Genomic DNA, 18,172 nt, shown 5'->3' on the forward strand with positions numbered 1-18,172 from the left:
TCTCTTTAGTCTCTCTCCCAACCATCATAGAGCTCTCAGCTGCAATCCTCTCTGATACCCTCTTCGCCTCTGCACGCTTATGAGCATAATAGATACCTTTATATAACCCCACTATCTCGTGCCCCAGCTTCTCCATCGGAGTGTTGCACGGTCCCAGCTCAAGCTCTGTAGACCAATCAGCCAAAATCTCTGGTGTCTCCACTGCTGGCCATCCCCTGGCCTCAAAGCAGGAGCAAAAACGCTCAGGAAAAACTCTTCGAATATAAGCTCGGATCAAATGTAACTCCCTACTACGAGTCAAAGCCTAGCATGCAACGATGCATCCTTTCTCCATCACAACCTGCATAGCTTTGAGGTATGTCTTGCATCTATCCTCATCCGACCCATTATCCTCTTTTCCACATCGTTGAGAGTCCACTCCCCGTCGATATCCATCCCTGCCTCTCCTGCAGTAGCCACGTCCACATCTGATGCTGCCTCCTCTCCGGACGCATCCTCAGACTGTGGTACTCCCATCTCTTGTGGCTCCAATAGGGCAGCTGGTCCTAGAGATACCCCTCCATGCCTCGGGGACTGAATGGAAGGACCGACCTCTGTAGGAATGCTCTAGCTCTCTCCATCACCTCAATCTTCTCAAATTGAGCTCCCTGTGTCGGCTGAATGCTCTCATCTAGCTATGTTAGCTATACTGGTGCAACTAGTTGTACTGGTTGGGCATCGGCCAACAAAGAGGAAGAGATAGTGACCACGTCAGAACCAATCACATGTAATCGAAGCTGAAGTTCGAGCTCTAACGCTAGCAACTCTACCATCTCTACGGCTGGCTCTACTGGTGCAACTGAGTCAAGCGAAAAACTCTGTGGAGGCATAACATCTGTCATGGTCGTCGGTGAAGTCATAATATCTGTTGTGGCCGTCAGTAAAGTCATAACATTTGTCGCGGTCGTCGGTGGAGTCATAATGACTAGCGCATGTCTCTAGCTAAATGGAGGAATGAGTGAAGTGGTGGCTGTCAAGTGTGTTGAAGTTGGCAACTAGGGCATGGTGAAGAATGTGGACCCGCCGACTGCTGCATTGCTGCCAACTTCTGTCGAGGTACTCTCTTCCTCGGAATCGACCCCACTGCTCTCTGTGGTTTCCTGCCTTCCGCTATCTGTGTCCCTGTATGCCTACAATCCCTGCAATACTTTCTTATGCTCGGCTGCAATTCCACCCGTGTCTAAATGTCTCCAGTAGAATATTGGGGGTTCTCCTGGTGCCAACTTCCCCCTCGACGGAACTTCAAAATTGTCGATTGGAACTTGCTGAAGGGCTACCTCCAAAAACAAGCCAATGGCATGATGCAGCATGAAAAATGTCTGGCACCTAAGTGTCACGAACTCCTCAATCCTGTTAGCGAGGACCATGGCCCAATCATACACAATACCATTCATGATGTCGTTCATGAATGTAATCTACGGCAAGGCCATATCTGAGGCCCAACTTGCCCCCCTCAACCTGCTTTTAATTACATCCATAATACATCTCCAGTGGCCCTCTCGAATAAAATCTCTCCGTAATCCTCGGCTCCTGGCACCCTTCACCATTGACTCCATTTCCTCTCGTGTGAGGTTGCAGCCTACTAATTTCACCCAATACTCTTTATGTTCTTGTGACAACTTGCGATTCTTGATCTCGACTTTCCGACCTCCTTGGCCAGGAATGCCAAAAACCCTACTAAAATCTCACAATTTGAAAGAGACTATCATACTGTGCTTCTTGTAAACAAACGTACATGTTTTGTTGTCGTTGTACAATTCTATCATAGTTCTTAAGACTAATTCAAACAACTGAATGGAAAATACCAGAAGTTGTATTGCCCAATGGACTTGTGCTCATATCAGAATTTGTTTGATTAAATTTGTATCTGTAGTCTCTTGCCACCATTTCCAACACTCGTTGCCATTCAGTCCTACAAACTGGACTGTGAGGTGTGATAGATCAGCCTTCACTTTTTGCTTCTTACTATTGGATGTTGTTGGCCTTGCAACTCGGACTCAAGAAGCCAACACTCTTACATTCTTTTCCATATTTACCTTCAACTGATTTTTCCACTGCTTTCTTTTCACTGCGGATTCCATAATAACAATCTCTTGTTTTGTCTTTTAATGTACCCAAAAGAAACGGTTAGGGTTTCTCTTTCTCTTTTTGTCTTTCGCGACAGTGATTCCCCAGCTGCAATGGTTCCCACGATAAATGCCTTTGCTATCCTCTACTTCTCTGCGGATATTTTTTTTTCTCCCTCGGATGATGTGCCTGCAATATGTTCCTTTCCGTCGGAACGTAGCTTCTTTCTTTTCTCCTTCAACATTGATTCTTCTTTTGGCTTCCTGACCGGCACCAATACTGCTACCGCGGACTACCCTCCACAGTGGATGCTCTTATACTTGGCAGCTCTATACTTGGTGACTATCTCTTTTCCCTATTCGCTTCTCTACCTTCTCCGCGGCCCACCTCCACGGTGGATGCTCTTATACTTGGCAGCTCTATACTTGGTGACTATCTCTTTTCCTTGTTCTCTTCTCTACCTTCTCCGCAACTCGTTTCATTTTTTCTTTTTTTTGTTATGCTAGAGAGATTTTTTTTTTTTGTTTATCTTTTTGCTAATGGCCGATATTTCAATTAAGTCTTTACTGGATTGCAGCCAAGTTTCCACAGAACACTTAGTGTCTATGGCCATGCGTCCACGGGGCACTTGGTGTCATTCACGGCCACATGTCCGCAGAACACTTTGTCTCTTGATTTATATATATATATAAATTAATCACCTAAGTCTGATTTCGCAATTATTTCTTCCTTCGCCTCCTTGTCGCTCCTGATAAATTTTTAACTTCGATCTATTGATGGCCTCGGGAACTTCACGCTTGTCCAAGGTCCATAGTTTTATGAATCCAATGTCATCAACTTCTCTCACCTTGTAAGGTCCAAGCCATTTAACCTTGAATTTCCCTAGTTTTATCTCATTGTGGCCATTGTACCAAAGCACGAGTTGGCCTGGCTGGAACCTCGTCCTTTTCAAATGTTTATCGTGCCACGCTTTTCGACATTTTTGTGCCACTTATGTCGCCCATTGCGCTGTTAATCTGCATTCATCTAGTTTGTTCAATTGGTAGAGGCATTCTCGTAAACTCTCCATATCTCCCAGTCTATTGTCAATTCCAATTTGCAAGCTCAGGACCATAAATTCAGCCAGTACTAGCGCTTCTTGGCCAAACATCAACTGGAAGGGCGTCTGTCCTGTTGTGACTTTGAATGTGGTACAATAGGCCCACAACGTCAAAGGTAACTTCTCCTCCCAGTCGAGCTGTTTGACGCTACAGGATTTGTATATGATGGCCACCAGAATTTTATTTGTGGCCTCCGCCTGGCCATTGTCTCGTGGACAATAGGGACTTGACAACGAATGAAAAATTTTGAATTATGTTGTCAATAATCTGATCACGTGGTTAACGAAGCGACCTCCTCTGTCACTCGTCAATTGAATAGGTATACCATACGGTGTGATGATTTGTTCATACAAGAACTTGGTTGTGTTGATTGCAGAATTATCAGGTAGTGCCCATGCTTCTACCCACTTTGTTAGATACTCCATAGCTACCACTATGTATCGGCAGCACAGGCCCTACTCGCCTTCACGGGACCGACGAAGTCTAATCCCCAATGTTCAAACAACTCATGGGCGTGGGATGGGTTTAATGGCATGAAGTCCCTCTTAAGTGGTTTGTCGACTCTTTGGCATGTGCCGCAGCTCAACACCCATTCCCGTGCATTGTTGTAAAGTGTAGGCCGCCATAACCCAACGAGCAAAACCTTCTATGCTATTGTGTCAAGTCCCATGTGGCCACCTACCGGCCCTTCATGTGCTTCTCTTAGAACACTTTGCACTTCTTCCTCCATTACACATCGCCATAGTACTTGATCAGGATTCATCTTATAAAGAAGACCATTTATTAGCTGAAAAGTCCGCCTTCTTAGAACTAGTTTTCGTCGTTCGCCTGGCAGCATCTCGCTTGGAAATTGGGGCGTTGATAGATACTCCCCTATAGACTTGTACCATTTCGAAAGAATGGCGATTCTAAACAAATTTGCATTCGGGAAGTTGTCATTGACCCCTACCGATGACTCCCCGGACTTGATTCGGGAGCTCTGGTCAGCAATGACATTACTCTTCTCGGGTCGCACAATGATTGTGAAGGTAAATTCCTGTAGTAGCAACAACCATCTGCTAATTCTGCCTTGGATGATTGGTTTGTTCACCAGGTACATCAACGCCTAGTGATCCACGTAAAAGGTAAATGGTGTGGCCAATAAATAATGTCTGAACTTTTGTACCGAGTACACCATCCCAAGAGCCTCCCTTTCAGTGGTACTATAATTCCTCTCGGCTTTTGATAATAGCTGACTTGTAAAATACACTTCGTGATTGAGACCATGATAACCAGTCTGCACCAACATCACATCGATAGCGAAGTTTAATGCATCCACGTGGACGTGGAAATCTCTATCCCAATTTGGATATGCAAATATAGGTGCTCTCAATAATCTACTCTTCAGTTCTAAGAAGGCGGTCTCTAGCTGGAACATCCAGATGTATAGTTCTCCTTTTCGTGTCAACTTGTCCAAGGGTAGAGCAATTTTGGCATAGTTCTTTATAAACTGTCTGTAATACCCAATGTGCCCGAGAAAGGACTTTACTCCAAATACGTCCGTCGGGGCTTCTATTTCTACTATCACCCTTACTTTATCCGAGTTTGTCTTTAGTCCTGTCTTGCAAACAATATGTCCAAGTAGTTTTCCCTGAGGAACCATGAACCGACATTTCTTCGGATTTAATGCTAGCCTCGCCCATTGACACCTCTCCATAAATTCCTGAAGTGCCTTTAAGTGGTTGTCTTGTCTGCTGAAAATCGACCAAGCATCTAGAAATGCGCAAAAGTTGCTTACTGATATTTTGTCAAATATGTGCAAAATGATCCTCTGGAACGTGGCAGGTGCATTACAAAATCCGAAGGGCATTCGGTTGCACACATACACTCCATACTCCACCACAAAAGTAGTCTTCAATTTGTCTTCCTCAACAATGGAGATCTGGTTATAGCCAGAAAATCCATCCATGAAAGAATACATCTCGTGTCCAACCACTTCTTCCAAAATCGTGTCAGTGAACGGAATTGGGAAGGAATCTTTTATTGACCGCGTTGAGGCACCGAAAGTCCATGCATATCCGGATTTGGATCCCGTCCTTCTTCATCAATATCACAACAGGTGACACCCACTCCCTTGTTTGAACTTTGAATATTATGCCGACCTCCAACATGTGTTGTATTTCCTCATCTACACGAGCTGCGTAGTTTTTATTCATTCTGTATGGGCATTTCTGCATAGGTATGGCTCCGGGCACCAACTGTATGCAATGGGCACACATCTCCAGTGGGATTCCCTTTAAATCTTTTTAAGTCCATGTGAATACATCTTTGTACTCCAGAAAATTTTTGAATGTCACGGCCTTTAGTATCAGGTTCCAATTGTCTCCCATGAGTATGTTCCTTGGATTCTCCGCATCTCCAAGATTAGTAACCTCCACGAACGGCTCTTCGTATCTTATCTCTTTTCCTTCAAAGCAATGGGCAAGACTCTCATTGATCTCCACGTTTCCTTCTCTATATTCCACAAACTGTGGCGGGAATACCTCCTCATCTTCAAGTTCTTCAATGCCAAGCATGTACGTATGGAAGAGTTCACAGTCTTCCATCTACCAATGAAAAAGTACATTCAGTGAACTTGTCTCGTCTTTTGAACACTCCCTCAACTCTAAAACCCTTTCGTCGTTCGGATTTATTCTTCTTTCATCTCTCTGGTGCTCTCTGTCTGACTCAGACTCCGATGACGAGGCCATTTCCTCACTTACCATTTGAGTTCAGAGACCAATCGCAAACTTCCGCCCTCCACTTTCCATTAACAAGATATTCTTCTTCTAGTTATGATTTACGTTCGTAGCCATCAACAATCCTCTTCCAAGAATGGCGTCATATCCGTTTTTCTTCAATGGGATTACTACGAAATCCAGCACAAATGGTTGCGTCCCGACAGTTACTTGTTGGGCCACTAAGGTCCCCAAGGGTTTTATCCCCTGCTGGTCGACGCTGAGTAGGTTGAATGTGGACAGTCATAGGGTAGGCTTTCCGAATTTCCTCCACATCTCCTCAGGAAGAAGATTTACCCTGGACCCAACACCCACGATGGTGACCGTCAAGATGGTTCCAAGGATTCCTATCTCGACCACTGTCGGATGACAGTCGTTGCTTACTGTCAGCAACATGGGCTCTGTCACAAACCCTCCTAGTATGGTTGGTTGTCCTTTCGTCTCCACCGTGTGTGTGTGGGTATTCAATAATGTCGTCCTTAGTTGCGGTACGACTTGTAAGAGGTCTTGAACTCTGATGGGCACCTCCATTTGTAGGATTTGATTGACCAAGTTGTTTTCTCCCTCCGATCATCGAGGAACATCTTTCATATCCTTTGTAGCCTTCACTGCTTTGTCTACGTCCTCCTATGCCTCCTGCAACCTTTGCTTCTCCGTGCGGGGGTCAGGATAGGTGGCCTACTTAGCCTGGTTGCGAGTGACAACCAAAACCTTTTCCTCGTCGATGTTAATGAGATTTTCTTGTTTTGAGCAATTAGCATCTCCATGATCTTCTGGACCACACCATCGACATAATTTTTGTGGAGTGTCGTTCTTCGGACACTCTCTGGCGAAGTGGCCCCACTGGTTACATGCCCGCGGATGAGGTCCCTGTTTGTGAACTGGCCATAGATTTTGATTCAATAGTTAAAAAAATCCACCGAGTCAAAATAAATTCACAGAATCTCACTTAAATTTAATGAATTGCTTTCTTTTCTACATTAAGGAACAATAACATTTGGATACACTAAATTGTTATTCAATGCTAACTGTCATATTACTACTAAAATTAATCAAATTGGTGGTTATTTTGATTGTTTCCTATTCTGAACTTCATATCACATGTTATGAAAAATAAATAAATCCATCTTAAAAATTATATTATTAAAAGATGAAACTTATCTGTCATGGTTATACAAACTATAAATTGCCCCAAGCATATCTGTCCTCCCTTCATACCAACGGACAATGCTCACACTAAAACAAACTAATAAGACAAAATAGATTGTAACTAAATGCTTCTTTAGATGACACATATTAGATGATTTTATGTAGTAAACATTATAAAGCATTATTCGACTAAGATTATAAAATAATCTACCCCATCACACTAGATTATTTATTGATATTGCCCATTAATTGAGGCATGGAAAGATATTTAGTGGAAAAGAAAAGGCTTAATAATAGCATGTTTTACAGTCTTGTTAATACTTTACCCTAGAACAAAAGGATCTTTTGGACTTAGTGTTAACAGGTTTGAACTCCAAGTATATTAATGGTCATAGTTAACAATGATCATCATGATATAATCCACATGCAAAAAACATTATTAGAGTGTGTAGTGCTAAGTTGAAAAAGAAGCCTAATAACAGATTATTGGGTAATAAGAATATTTACTTTATTTAAGTTTTAAATTGTACTTTGACAGATAATCAGGGAAAGAGATTCATAAATTTCCTTCCGCTCCATTCAGCAAAGAATATTCTCAACAATATATTTAATCTTTGATGGAATCTAAATTTTTCATCAGTCCAAAAACAAATCTCAAAACCAACTAGTTTTTTTTTTCTTGTGAAAATTCAATATAACTATATATACAATAAAAGTAAAGCAAAAAGAACTATTTATTGATAAAATGCACACTTGCCTTTCATGGTTACCAATTGCAGTCATATATGGCACTCGTGAGGCGACTGTGCCAATCATTTCAAGAAAGAAATCCCATTCAGCCATAAATCCTGTTGCATAGCTAATATCTCCTATATGAAGAACCATGTCAATATCTCCCATATCAACTTCCTTCCCGACAGCATCAATCACCTTTAATGCTCCTGGCTGAAACATCAATTATAGTTAAGACTGGCTTAAAATAGAAATTAAGTGTACTAATAGGAATTGAAAGTACATTACTGCTTAAAAGTGTCATAGGAATGCTGTACATTGTTCACAAATATCAGTTGATAAGAGAACCACATAAGATGTAGATTTTTAAACAAAAGAAACAAAGGGAAGAAAAAGAAGGAATACATTGAGACAAGGAAGGAAACATACAAATGAGGTGTGACTGCCCCAGACAGTAATGAATAAAAGGGATAAACTTAACATTCCCACCAACCAAAGAAAGGAATATTAAGTATTACTCAGCACCTGTCAAAGAATATCATCTAAAAACTGCCTTGAAAGATAGAGCTCTAGGGGGAGATTCTTGGGAATGTTGAATATTTCCACCAGGAAACAAAGCCAAAGAGAAAAAGGTAAACTGTAATATCCAAGGATGAAGAACCTTCTATGATCAAAGCATCTATATGGAGGCAATTATCATCTGCCCTTCCATTGAACAACTCGACATGGAAATCATCTATCAAATACTCCAAATTAAAGGGCAGTGGCTTCTATATCTACAGCTTCTGCCTTGTGCAACAAGCAAGAAATTATATCTTCCCAACAGCTGATATATATGTGTATATTTTTTATTATTTTGATTCTAAAAAATCTTAAACTTATTTAGAATAGTTGAACCGTGATTTGAGATCCTATTTATCAGGTTCCAAAGTAATGTGTGCCTCCTAAAAGAATCAGCTTTTCTGGAGGCGGTGATGGGTAGGAAATGTCCCCACACTACACCACCCCACCAACACCGCCTACCAGTGTGCAAACCAAGTCATCTCTAAGAATGTGCATCCCCTCACCATCCCAATATTAATAGTTTTGATTTGTACCAATGCTTTGAATAGACAAACAACAAGATGTGTACCATAGTTTGCGAACTCTGAGTACTCTCCAAGTTGCACAATACTCTCAATATTTTTACACTCAAGTTTAACTCTCACATTTTTATAGATGTAGTTAAAAATGTCAATGTAGGTAAAATGCTGGTTAAGATGCATTTTCCACATGATGTTAGTGTTGTAAAGCTATGCATTTTTCTATTGAGATGTTAATTTCTAATTTAATACAATTTGTGATTAATTTCTACAAAAAATATATATTTCTTTAAGAGATTTTAATATTTAGTAATTTCTAAGTTGTCAAGTGTTTGTTGAGTATGTTGGTTTTAGAAAATTGTTGTAAGTCTACAAACACTGTTTTTAATTTGCGTTTTCCAGATTACATTCTCAATGCATATGTATATGACATTTAAGAGATATGTCTCCATAGAGACATGTCTCTTCAACTCTCATTAATTGTCAATAACATTTGTTTATTATGATTAATAACGTGATAATAACTTTTATATATATATAATCTGACATTAACACTCCCTCTTAACAAGACAAATATGACACAATTGGTAATATTAGGAAATGGCAAATTTTAAGGACATCTTTGATCACAAGATCTCAACCATTTTGAAATCAAGAGTATTGGTCTGCCAAAATATCGACATTCAATATTTACCAAGTACTCAAAAATTAGGTTTGATATCACATTCGATATCAAGAGTATTTGTCTCCCAGAATATCGATATTCAATATTCACCAAGTACTCAAATAAAGTTTGATATCACATCTTATATGAAGAGTATTGGTCTCCCAGAATATCAATATTCACTGAGTACTTAAAATAAAATTTCATATCACATCTGATATCTATTAGAGTAATAAAGAATTTTCTTATTAATTAAATCATATTGATTTAATTATTAAGTTATTATCTCTAGTTTACTTAAGCTAAACTTTGGGCATATAATAATTAATTCTTTTATTAATTATTGTAAGAATTTGGCTTAGGCTAGAATTCACCCAAGACTAAGCAACTCAAACACAAGCACAACAGTAGACCAAAGAGAGAGTATGATCAGAATGACGATATATTCATTCAATATGCCATATATGCCCTATTAGAGTACACTAGTAGTACCTGTATATAAAGGCCTCTGGAGAGCTTCTAGAATGCATAGAAGTCAACATCATGATAAGTCATACAACCAGGTACATGTCGACTAAATATGGGTTATCCTCCATTAAGAACAGAAATAAGTGCGATGATGTGAGGATAAGCCTACAATGGTGTAGCACGCAAATCAGTGGTGTGGACAACATGTGCTAAATTAGGAATGCAAATAACTGTGTTGTCAACATGACAACTCAGTGAATGATGCAAACTCCAATGTTGTAGACACCATGTGCATAATTAGAGTTGCGTACTTCTGTGAGAGTACACAAACTCCTAATTGTCTCACCTAAATAAATAATTAAATAATTAAATAATGCATTAACCTAAGTAAACTTAAGTGTAAATAGTAAATATTTATTTATACCAACACCCCCCCTTAAGTGCAAGTTAGGGGAATACCCTTAAGCTTACGAAATCTAGGATGCAATGCATGATGGGTCCCGGCAACTAGGCCATGTTAGGTACCCATGTACATAATGATATGCAATCTCTCATAAAGTGGAGAAAGAGGGAAAACCTCATGGGAAAAACCATCCCCCAAAAAGAGAGATGAATAGGGATGCATGGATGGATGGAGTAATCAAGACCCCCCATTACGACATACATCTAGTATATACATAAGAAAATGAGAACAGGAAGAGAGACAGGATAGGCTCCCCCCCCCCGAAAAAAGAATGCCTGCCAGTGACTACTCTGATGAAGAAGTTGATCCAAAGACTGCAAAATGTTGTTCCTCCCCTTAGGAAGAAACAATGCCAAAGGTACAAATAAGATGCTTCCGCTATGTGTGGAAAGAATCCCATGGATAAGTGATGTCTCTGAAACCTGCTCAACTGGTTGAAGAACCTATCTCAAACAACTATCTGTCTCTGTAACTGATGAACCCTGTTGCAACTACTGATCATAAGTATCCACAATCACTTCAACCTGTGACGATTGATCATGTAGAGAATGAACAAGAGGGTCGGATGGGACCCTCGTGACAACTGAAGAAGGTGCTGCTACATCAAAAAGAAGAGGCAGATCATCAATACTGTCCCCCAAATCTATCACTAAAGCTAGACCTGGAAGACTGGATGTAACCTATTGTGCTAGACCTATCACTATAGCGATATATGAATGTGGATTGAACTGATATAGTGACCTCTCATTGCAACTGTCGATAGAACCCCACGTGTCTAAATCTATTGAAGCACTATCGCTGATGTCACTATCAGTTTCCACACGATATAATGTGCGGAGAGGATTATAGGACAAGCTTAGTGAACGTTCCTCAAAGTGTACATCCTTCTCCACAAAAATCTGATGTGTCTCTAGATCCAATAGTTTGTATGCCTTCACACCGTCTTCATAACCAATGAAAGTACAAGGCTGAGATGACAGTGCCTTGCATCCCCTCGAAGACATCTTTGCCCATGCAGGACAACCGAAGACTCTGAAGTGTGTCACAATAGGTTTTTTGCTGCACCATGCCTCAAAAGGAGTCTTGCCATCTAAGGTTGGATGAGGATATCGATTAAGAATGTGAGTGGCACTAGAGATTGCTTCGACTTCTAATGATGGATCTAGAGACTTGGCTTGTATCATGCAACTTGCCATAGACTTAAGAGTTTGGATCCTCAAAGCTGCAACATCTATCTTATGTGAACTGAATGCTGGTGGAGTCTGAAGATCAATGCCCTTAAGTTTGTAAAAGTCTTTTAGTCTTTTGTTCACATACATGCTTCCATTGTCCATTCTTAGAACTTTGATGGCTTTCCTGGATTTTTGTTCAACATGAGTCTTGCAGGTTAGAAACTTGTTCAACACTTCATTCTTGTTATGAAGAAAGTAGACCCAAGTGTATCTTGACAAGTCATCAACGAAGGTAATCATCAATGAACGAAGGTAATCATCAATGAAGGTAAGTATGTAGCGACCTTGACTGAATGCAAAAGGACCTGCTAATACCATGTGAACCATCTGTAGAACACCTGGTGCTCTTGAAGACTTCCCTCTCTGTAACTTCCCCTCTGGATGCATATCCACTGAATCTGTTGAACATTCACCCTTAGAAAAGTTGATTTTCGGTAGACCTTTGACCATTCTGTTTGTGCAAAGTTGCTGAAGATAGCAGAAGTCAAGATGACCATACTGCTGATGCCATATTTGCATGTCTGAATTTGATTGTGTTAACAAGGCCTTTGAAGGATACTTGGGCACAAAATGGGAGTAAGAGTATAACCTTTTGTTATGATTCACTTTCCCCACTGCAAGCAATGAGTTGTCTTTTAGACTGTGCACCTGTACTGAGTCTGGAAAGAACTCAACTCTATGTCCATCTCCGAGGTGAGTGATTTAGTACATTGATAGGAGATTTGAACTAAGGTTTGGAACATAGAGAACATCTTGAAACTCTCCATTTTTCATTTCCACATTTCATTTTCCTTCAACTTCTACTTTGGTATCATCTCCTACGAAGATGTGCGCTACCTTTGATTGCTTCATTGAAGAAAAATCCTCGTTTGAAGAACCCATATGATATGAGGCACCTGAGTCAAATATCCATTCCTTTGAAGAATTAGAATTTGCCATGAGTGGTTGCCCTTTGCCCTTTGAATCTGAAGAAGACCCTTTATCCTTGTAAGCATTAGGCAATGGAACATTATGTTTTTTCATGATGTTGGTTAATTTGTCAATCTTTTTAAGATAACACTCATGTTCTTCCTGACCCAATTTCTTCCAATAGGCACACTTTTTCTTCTCCTTATTGTTGTCCCCCTTCTTGTTGGAATTCGGGGACTTGCCTTGTTGATTGGATTGTGGTGTTGTCTTTTCTGCATCCTCTAATTTGTTCTTCCACTTCTTCTTACCTTTTTCTTTATTTGAAGACTATCCAGCTAAATTTTGAGAACCCTCATTATTGGCCACCAATGCTTTAGACTTAGGTGATTGGAGAATCCCCATTGATTTCAACTTCTTTTCTTCAGTATCCAACAGATCAACATATTCATCAAAAGTGACTTTCTTATAGGCAGGCCGTAATGTAGTCTTTGAGGTGTTAAAAGAAAAGAAAATGTGGAATACTCCGATGGCAACTTGTTATGTATGAGATAGATCAGTCTGCCATCTTTGATAGAACTCCCACAATCAGTAAGCTTTGTCCTTAGTTCATTCACCTTGATGATGAAATCCTATATAGAGTCAAATGACTTAGGATCTAAGGAGACAAGCTCATCTTCAATTTTGAAAACATCCTCTTCAGACACTTTACCATATAGGCTTTCGAGGGTATCCCAAGCTTCCTTGGATGTAGAACACTTCTTAATTTGATACATGATCTTATCATCAACCCCCAAACATATATCACCTAGGGCTTTCCTATCCATTGCTACCCAAGCTGAAATATCACTTGCTGATACATTATCACCTGCTGGTTTAGGAAGAGTACCATCTACATATTGTGAAACTCCATTATGCATTAAGTGATACCACATTTTGATGGACCATGTCGCATAGTTATGTGGAGTTAATTTTGTTAACTTAAAATTTTCCATAATGCAAAAAATGAAAAAAAATTGCAAAAAAGAGAGAACACAACACCAAGAACACCCCCCCTTTTCACTAAATCAAGAAACCCCCCCAAAAGAGATGTTTTTGGCACTTTATCAGTAGTGCGATTACAATGGGCCACTTGCCAATTTTGGCCTTCGTGGACTTCTGATTTTTCTTGGTACAACTTCTTAAAGGATTACAAATCTGGAACTTTACAATGTGCTACAATTCTGAAGCAATATAAGGCAAAGAAAGGCCCTATTGCTGAAAGTGACACTTTTATCCACACAACCCTACAATCTGACAACAGATCTAGAAAGTAAATGAAAAATAACGCACTTTCAAAACAAACGAAACCTGTTTTCGACTTCAGATGTGCTCGTATGGAGCATTTGAAGTTGCAAAATGCAATATTATGTAGGTACAATCACCAAAAAACGCAATTTCTGACAAATCTATGCACCAAAACCATAAAAGAGTTGCACCACTGGAAAGCTCAAGAAATTCTACCCAATTTCAAAAAAAATTGCACTTGATTTGGAGTCCGGATGACTAAGATATGGCCTCCCAAAGTCGGACTGCAAAATCCAAAATCAATCAGGAGAGGGGTTGCATCAACAAAAGAAAGGGTTGAATTTGATGGTCATACGGCTGTCGCAGCAATTCAAATTCGCCCTAGAATAACGGTCAGACGGCCATCAATTTTAGGCTCGTAAAATGATGACATCAGCATATAGATTCACACATCCGTACTATACGGACATGTGGCGAAAAAATGGCGTGTCTTGCCAAGCTGGTGTACGGTGCTGACATGTATGGTACAGTTGGCATCCAACGGGATGCTGACGTGGGCTTGTGTCGATATATAGTCACTGTTGACTGTGCACCCAATGACGTGGGCAGTCACCACGTGTTGCGAGGTGGACTACACAGTTGACCTGCTCAGGAATGACTGTGCGCTGATCTGTCATGTGATGTGGACAAGGTGGCGCAAACTTGGTCCACGTGACAGAGTAAAAATTGTCCACGTATTAACTGCGGACTAGCAGATGTGGGTCACATGGAGGGGTGAGTCACGTGTCACGAAGCAGTAACCCACGTGGACCCTTGCTGTCCCTGAGTTTTAAATGCAATGTCTTCGGTGGCCGAAGAATAAACTCTACGGTTGAAAATGCAACGAACTCACAGGGGCCGCCGGGGCTATTAACTGTGAAGTCAGACTATGGGTTTACAAAAGCCGATTTTCCAAAAAACGGCGGCCGGATTAATGTGATATATCCCACATTGATGGGGTTTTGACCTACAATGTTATTTAAATAACAATGCCCTCACTTAACACAATAAAGCGAGCCAGTTCCATTGGTAATGCACTCGTTTGAGAGTTGTTTGGCCACTTGCCCGAATTTAAATGGGCCGTTTGGTGTAATATGTCGGAGTTATACGAAAATTTGCAGTACGGCCCGCGGATTTGTTGAAGAGCCCGTTGAATTTAATATAGAGGATTCCTTGCGAATATACCCTTAGGAATATTCCCTACGAACACAAAATATTCTCTGCGCAGAGCCAAGATTTGATACCCTGATTCTGCAAAAAAAAATTCTGAAAAAACTGACAAAAAATTTGCATAGAAATAAAAATGCAAATCTGAAAAATTAATTAAATCTACCAAAAATGACCATACCCGCACTGCAAATCGGGGCCTCCAGGTTCCAATTTGCAAAAAGATTTTGCCTCACAATCAACTTTAGCCTGACATAGGCAAATTTATAGTCGATCTTCACCGAATCGATGCTCGAGACGCAATGGCGAGGTCAGATCTGGCTCTAGACGCTCCCAATTTTTGCAGATCCTCCGGATTCGGGTCAAGGTATTAAAGCATGAACGGTCTCGAATGGCTGTGTAGAGAATCTCCTCGAGCTCTGATACCAAGTAAGAATTTAGTTTAGGCTAGAATTCACCTAAGACCAAGGAACTCAAACACAAGCACAATAGTAGACCAAAGAGAGAGTATGATCAGAACGATGATATATTCATTCAATATGCCATATATGCCATATTAAAGTACAATAGGAGTGCCTGTATATAAAGGCCTCTGGAGAGCTTCTAGAATGCATAGAAGTCAGCATCACGATAAGTCATACAACTAGGCACATGTCCACCAGATATGGGTTATCCTCCATTAAGCACAGAAATAAGTGTGATGATGTGAGGATAAGCCTACAATGGTGTAGCACGCAAATCAGTGGTGTAGACAACATTTGCTAAATTAGGAGTGCAAATAACTGTGTTGTCAATATGACAACTCAGTGAATGATGCAAACTCCAGTGTTGTAGACACCATGTGCATAATTAGAGTTCCAGATCTCCATGCCCCTGTTCTATTAATGAGAGGTTTTGGCTTGGCTTTCAGATCTATCTTTTTTCCAAAGGGTTTTATTTTTCAGAGGATTTTTGTCTTGGATCTGGAGGTCACTAATTTTTGGTGCACTTTGAGCCAAAACGAACATCACTGTTGAGCTGAAAGTGCCAAAAAACCCTTATTTTCATATTAAAAATGTCAAATTTGGACACAGTCGAAATTTGAGGCAAAGAAAATATCACTTCCATGAGCACATTTCCCAAGGTGGCGATTCGATGATTTTTGGCACAAAAATTGGGATTTTCGGTGCGCAAATTGAGATTTTGGATACACAAATTGAGATTTTTTTGTATGCAAATCAAGAATTTTGGCATGCAAATTGATGTAATTTTGTTACAAAACTAGCGTGCTTCCCAAGGTCATTTTGGTACTAGTGGACGAATTTTTTGGGATATTTGGCATGGATCTCGAGGCAATAATTATTTTTATTTTGCCAATCCAACTCTGTTTTGACCTACATGTGGTTTTTTGGCCATAACTTGCTCATCCGGGCTTCGTTTTTGCAAACGAGATATCGTCGGCGAGCCCGTTCCAATGGTGTAGGTTATTTTCAGTTTTGGTCAATTTTTTTATAGTCGATTTGGCTGTCAAACTCTGGAGTTCTATTTTGAACTTCGCGAAACATATCTTGAGACATTCTATTTTCTAGATTTTGCTCCAAGTACATCCCATTCAGTTTTTTGTTTTTTTGCATTCTAGTGGATATCTTGGTTGTTTCAAGTTCGAAGATCAATTTTGTTACTTAAATGATTTTTCATAAGTTGTACTATATGGTGTATCAGCCTTATGTCTCTTTTGATCTTTGTTGATATCCTGTTGTAGTATTTTTACAAATGCACTGAAATAAAGTGTCACTCTATTGTATTTCAAGATCTTGCACATTTTAGTGTTTTGTTGTACTCGCACTACATTATAAAGTGCCTTAGAGAGTTTCATGTTGGCCATATTCGTCATCTTCCTTTGTCAAGTGAATGTTCCTTTCACGACATGAGCCTCATGATGTGTCGATGACACATGCCATTATAGGTGTTTGTACTTTTTTTGCATTCTCGATGTTCCTAGTTCTTTCTACAGGAGATATTGCATTTAGTTTCAATGCTTAGGTCTTACTTGTTAGCATTATAGGGGGTTATGTTAGTTCTATTACTTTTTTGGTTCAATTGAGTGAGCTATGTATTCAGCATTTGATCCTATGTAGTAAGCGATTACAATGGTTGGATACCTATGCATTTCGGTGAGATGGATCATTTACCATATAGACATTCTTTCATTCCTATTTTTGCAGGCCATGAAGATACCTTCCATCTTCGATTCATCAACTCTTCAAACTTGGTTTTCTCTACTTGGTCATGTTCTATATAGTGGAGGTTTTTCAAATCAGCAATTTGGCAGTGTTTGTAGCTTCATGCTTCAGTGGTGTTCTTCATAATCATCTTTTGTTCCTATCTTTTGAGACATGTTGGAATAATTTAGAATAACTGAGAGGGGGAGTGAATCAATATAGAAATAATGATTGTTCCCATGAGACATTGTTCCAAATATGATATCATCAACAAATATTTCAGCTAGTAAAATTCTTTTACCTCCTTTTATCCTTCAAGTATAGATTGTTGTCGTCATCAACCTTCTCAAAACCAATCTTCAGAAGATAATTGTGCAATCTTTCATACTATGCTCTGGGAGCTTGCTTTAAACCATTAAAAGCTTTGTGCAATCTACACACCATGTTTCTATTGTTTAGATCAACAAATCCTTCAGATTGTTCAATGTAAACCTCCTCTTCCAATATACCATTCAAAAATGTTACATCCATTTGATAAACTTTGAATCCTTTATATGCAGAATAAGTAAGCAAAGTTTTTACTCCTTCCAATCTTGCAACTGGGGCAAATGTCTCTCCATAATCAATTCCCTCTTCTTGTGCATAAGTTTTGCAGACTAATCTTGCCTTATTCCTTGTTACTTCACCAGTCTCATCTAATTTGTTTCTGTATACCCACTTTGTTTCAATAACATTCTTCGTACTAGTGTCCAAATATTGTTCTTCTCAATTTGATCATTTCTTCATTCATGGCTTGAATCCAGTCTTCATTCTCTAGTGC

The 18,172-nt window shown here is 39.8% G+C and overlaps 1 protein-coding gene across 5 annotated transcripts in view; it reads right to left on the reverse strand.

Annotated features, from left to right (window-relative positions):
• LOC149580705 (putative inactive purple acid phosphatase 27) overlaps nucleotides 1-18,172 on the reverse strand; it is a 184,824-nt gene that overhangs the window by 124,523 nt on the left and 42,129 nt on the right. For all 5 annotated transcript variants that reach the window (XM_089792954.1, XM_089792974.1, XM_089792983.1 and 2 more), the window contains exon 7: nucleotides 7,869-8,056. In XM_089792954.1, coding sequence (XP_089649080.1) covers nucleotides 7,869-8,056 — 188 coding nt within the window. The remainder of the gene's footprint in view (nucleotides 1-7,868; nucleotides 8,057-18,172) is intronic.

Source organism: Cupressus sempervirens, chromosome 1 (genome assembly GCF_028749045.1).
Source record: "Cupressus sempervirens isolate cs-2001-9-10 chromosome 1, ASM2874904v1, whole genome shotgun sequence".
NCBI classification, from domain to species: domain Eukaryota; kingdom Viridiplantae; phylum Streptophyta; class Pinopsida; order Cupressales; family Cupressaceae; genus Cupressus; species Cupressus sempervirens.